The 5,260-nt window shown below is 39.4% G+C and overlaps 1 protein-coding gene across 1 annotated transcript in view; it reads left to right on the forward strand.

The window, feature by feature from the left end:
- The window catches only part of hgh1 (HGH1 homolog (S. cerevisiae)), an 8,711-nt gene extending 4,857 nt beyond the window's left edge, over positions 1-3,854 (forward strand). Inside the window, exons 8-10 of the mRNA XM_035661615.1 lie at positions 80-171; positions 256-378; positions 2,517-3,854. Of these exons, the coding sequence (XP_035517508.1) occupies positions 80-171; positions 256-378; positions 2,517-2,738 (437 nt within the window). The 3' untranslated portion in view covers positions 2,739-3,854. The remainder of the gene's footprint in view (positions 1-79; positions 172-255; positions 379-2,516) is intronic.
- The last annotated feature ends 1,406 nt before the right edge of the window (positions 3,855-5,260 follow it).

The raw sequence follows: 5,260 nt of genomic DNA on the forward strand, positions 1-5,260 counted from the left end.
ATTAAGACTCATTGTTGGTTCTGCTCAGATTCTTCTTGTCTGAACTAAATGTTCTAACAGAAGTTGATGTGATGTTCAGGTCTGCCTGTGGACCTGCAGTGGCTCCCAGAGGACAAGAAGAGAGAAGAAGACCCCGACATCAGAAAGATGCTGCTGGAAACACTTTTACTGGTACGCACATAACACACACAACAAACACACACATGTTGACTCATGTTTTTATGTTGAGTTCTTCACTGTTTGTCTCTTGTGCAGCTGACAGCGACCAAAGCCGGCCGGCAGACACTGAAAGACAAGAACGTTTATCCGATCATGAGAGAGTTCCACAACTGGGAGAAGGACGTCCAGGTTACAGCAGCCTGTGAGAAACTGGTCCAGGTAGGAACGATCGAATCATCAAACATCTTAAAGGCCTTTGAGTCTTTGCTGAAGCATCCTCTCTCTCTCTCTCCAACCTTAGCTGTCACTATCAATAAAATCCCCCCTAAAATATCAAAATAATCTGTCAAATACATAACTAGAATATTATCCGGCAATTAATGAATACTCTCTGGAAATGTGGCTTTTTGTGCTTTTATTGTGGAGGTTCGTTGAAGTTTTATTCTCATACTACGGTGTCTCCCTTCTCCTTAAAAACAATCCAATATTCAAATTTATTTTGGAGTTTAACTATTAATTTGTTGTTCTTAAAGTCTATTGCCATGTAGATTGAGTGGCATCTAGTGGTGTTGTTCCAGATTGCAACTCACTCGCTTCAACCTCCCTTGTCCATTTGCGAGGGAGAAACTACGGTGTCTAATGACCTCTATCTAGAGCCAGTGTTTGGATTGTCCACTCTGGGCTACTATAGAAACATGGTGGTTCAAACACAGTGGCTGCCAGTGAGTTTCAGACACTAATGAAAACAAACATATGAATATTATAATCAATTACTGCAGATAGATCCTCCTAAATGTTACACACTGGACCTTTTAAATAAAATAAAACAAGACATAATAAATGAAATGTTAATGTTAATTTTGTATTCATTCAAAGTGCAAAGATCATACAAGGAGTGTTTTTGTGGTGCTGGTTTCTGAGTCCAACTGAAAACAGAAACTGAGCCTTGTTTGTGTATTTTAATACTAATAATAGAGGAATGAAACAATGATAAGTTTTGTTTTTGCAACCGTACAAACTGAATTAAATGACTGAGTGAAGATTTCACATGACTGAGCTGCTTTCAGCCCGATTAATGTTCCTGAATCAGGAAGGAAAATAAATGTCAGACCCAACAATAAACCCTTGAATCAGCAGACAGTTTGTCATAGCAGGAAAAGAACAGGTGTATTTAATAACATTATTAAAGGCTGTGTTCCACTTAGAGGGAATCTGGTATTGTGTGTACAGGCTCATCAATATGTTACTGGGACACTTGTTAATATTATAAATTCCACCTGTGCTTTTTTTTCTGCTTTGACAAGTCAAAATATTGGGTTTTCTTTTTGTTCAGTGCGTCATAGTGGAAGATAACAGACTGATGGAAACAGTCAGCAGTCAGATTGTTGGTTTTTAGATCCATAACGTGCTCAAACAACGTGGTTCCTGATAATCCTGACTCCAGAGGTTTAAAGTCACAACTGGAGCTGAAATGATCGATACATTTTTCAGTTGTTTATGAAAATTATATATTGATTATTTTGAAAATCTAATACTTTTTTAAGAAAGAAACAGAACCTTAATTACTATCATTGGTAACACTTCAGGGTTCCCACGCATCCTGGAAAATCTGGAAAACATGGAAAGAGACTACTTTTTACAGTCACGGAAACACCTGGAACTTGATTAAAATGACCAAATATCCTGTGAATATTCGTTGTTGTCCTGTAAAATGTTTATAGTATTTCGGCCCCCTCGCTCAAATTGCCTACACTGTGTGGAATGAAACTTCAAAAAATGGAGGTAAACATGTCGACACTAGACCTAGCGGAGATTATATGACCGTTTGTGAGCAAGTGCTGTCCTGTATTGTCAAAAAAAAAAAATCCTGGAAAAGGATTTCTTAAAAAATGGTTTATCCTACTATTTCATGTCATAATTGCTGCTGTGAAAAGGTCTATTGTTCATGCTGGCTCACTGTCATTACTTCCTGGGCAGACATTCTTTACTAAAGTATCAGGACAGATTCTAGTGTAAAAAGAGACTCTGGTACAAATAGAAGTCTTTAGAAGTGACAAAGTTCAGGCTCTCAAATTAGTATAAAAGTAAGTCTTGGTTTCTCTGAATGACATTTCTACTGGCTGTTTGTGTGGAAAGCTGACTGAAACTTCAAATAGAGTTATCCTACATCTTGTCTGTTTCATCTTATGTCTTTTTTGTCACAAGACTACACAGAGCTATCGTTAATGGTCGTAGTAACACCTCTGTAAAACAGTTTTAACACAAACTGAATATTGTAACCCTCATGAGGATTTGTTGTTGGATTAGCCTTCATTAGTTTGGTGGAACATAAACCAGGAGCTGTCTCCTCCCTCCAGGTGCTGATAGGAGACGAGCCGGAGCAGGGGATGGAGAACCTGCTGGAGGTGGAGATTCCTGAGGACGTGGAGGAGAAACTGAAGGAGGCTGACGTCAAAGAACAGCAGGAGCTGGAGAGAGAGCAGGAGAGGATGAGACAAGAGGAAGAGGAGGAGAAGAAAAAGAAGAAGATTGATGCAGAGGGGACAGACAAAGGACAGGAGGACGGACTGATACGATAAATCCTGTTTATAGACCTGGAATCTGTAACATTTGTGGCTTTATCTGCTGTTGAAGTGACGTCTTCTTGTCATTCAGTCGTGGATATGTTAGAGCCACAGTGAGCTTTTATCACTGATGGAGTGCTGAGTGGAAAAGTAAGTGATGATATAAAGGACAAGTGTTTTATGTTCTGTCCCTGCATCAGTGATGGATTTTAAAACATAATTCTTCTGGTAAAGCCTTAATTAATGTTGTGAAAGATAACTTCTCTCTTCAGTTTCATCATCTATTACAAGGCTTGTATGAAGGTGTTTAGAAAATCCGATGGTATCATTGTCAGCATCGTTAAAAAAAAAACAGACTCTCCTCTTTCTGGTGGATCGATCATGTAGACTCTTAGATGACTGGCTGTCTGTGTCTCACTCAGTTGAGTCACAGTGCACAGATCTGATTGGCTGAGTAGAGACGTGTGAGGTGATTCTAGGTCACTAAACTTGTGCTTTGAAGGCTAGAAAACCTCCAATGACTTCTATCATCAGCAGCTCATATACCTGTGGAAGGAAGGTATTAAAAATAGATACCACCCAGCCTATGTCTGACAGCGATGTTCAAGGTTTAGTCAGTGATTCTAATCCAATACACTTTTTATTAAATTCACCAGATATATCCTCACGGTCTTCGAGCTGTCGGTTCTGTGTGCACTGAAAGAAAATCTGGTATTTGCACACAGCCCTCTTTGTAATGGGACACAAACAAAGTTGTGCACAGGACAGGGGGGAAGGGGAGATGGGTGAGAGGGGGCAGTTAGAGCAAGAAGGACGGTAAATGTGGCAAATCCTAATGTGCTGAGCTCCACAAGATGGCCGTTGAGTTCAAATACCAACAATTCTTCTCCTGAATCGCTGACTCCACCTTTTTAATTAGGGTCTCTCATGTCCAAAGAAATCATATCTTGGATGCATCTGACGTGAGATTTTAAGGACTTTTTCTGCCCTTTTTGAAAAACCCTATTCTGTACGGAACTGCTCATTAAAACCCTGATGTATCACAATCAATTATTTCATCCATTAATTTACCTGTGATTTGTGGTTAAACTAATCAATACCTGCACTGAATAAGAAACCTTTCAACTTTTATTTGAGAATATTTCCAATCACTGAAGTAACTGAGAGTGTTGTGAAATGTGCCTTCCTCTTAAATAATAATTACTCTTAATCTTTATGAAATCGACATTTTTGTCTGTTTATGTCCTTTTAAAAGAGGAGTTCCAGGTCTCTGTTTTATCTTCTGAGACTGAAATATAACACAGACTGACCAGAAGGGGGCGTCGGAGCATTCACAGTTTCTGTTGTTGATCTAAAGAAAACTGGACGGCTGCTCTCCTCTCTGCGGAAGTTCATCCTCAACTTGAAAATAAGCAGAAGGAAATATTGGAATGATTCAAAACTCACAAGTGCCTCCCAATAAATGACTCAACTGTAAGTCAAACAGCTTAAAAGCAAATCATTTTGACTTAATAAGTGTTAATTTAAGTTTGTCCTCATTTAGTAGTTTATGTCTCAGAATTCAGGTATTCTGATACATTCAGATGATCTCTGATTGAAACAAACTGCGATAAACTTTAACCATAACATGAGTGAGACTCACAAGATAAAATCAGGAACTAAAACTGCCTTCATCTGTATCTGTGTCTGTGTGTGTGTGTGTGTGTGTGTGTGTGTGTCCTGTTCCTCTGCCTTTGTGAGGACCAGTTTGATTTCAAACACTTAAGACTGAAGACGTTTAGAAAGTTAACAGTTTTTAAAAATCAAGACACTGTTTTAAAAGTGAGGGCATTTGTCCGGTTCTTAATTTCTTCAAGGGTCGTTTGAGGATTCAGACTTGGGGTTCAGTTTAGGGTTAGAGTTCTAGTCAGTGGTGTGAATAAGTGGGTTATAGGGAAGAATAAACATCCTGTGTTATAAACAGTGTAAGATTGTTCTTACATATTCATTGTACATCATTCAGTTCATGCAAGGATGTGACAGTGGTGTTTGCACTTTATGTCTGCTGGTTGACTTCAGGCATTAAAGGATCATTATAAAATTAACATTAGACACAGAAGAGGTGCAGAATTTGACGAGAAAACGACAAACTTCTGCATTTTGAGTGAAGTATTCCTGATCCCGAACACAAAGCTTTAAATGTGTGTACACCCAGTGCAGACTGAGGAATAAATAGGTATACCTGTATTTACCCTTGCACTACACCTCTGGGGCTGGCGAGTGGCTTACTGTATGTCAATGAGGGTCCTCACAGGAACAGAAGTACAAACCTTTTTGTGTGTGTCAGCAGATTGGAATTAGTGTAGAAGAAACATTTGCAGTTGCTGATCGACTTTCTGTAAGGTTAAAAGATTCATGTGCTATTATTTCAAACAGGGACCTTACTGTGTGTGTGTGTGTGTGTGCGCGTGTGTGCGCGTGCGTGTGTGTGTGTGTGTGTGCGCGCGCGCGTGTGTGCGTGCGCGCTAACCAGGTGTTTCTTTATCAGCGTCTCTGTG

The sequence above is a fragment of the Morone saxatilis genome, unplaced genomic scaffold, assembly GCF_004916995.1.
Source record: "Morone saxatilis isolate NCDOM2014 unplaced genomic scaffold, NCSU_SB_2.0 Contig18, whole genome shotgun sequence".
NCBI classification, from domain to species: domain Eukaryota; kingdom Metazoa; phylum Chordata; class Actinopteri; family Moronidae; genus Morone; species Morone saxatilis.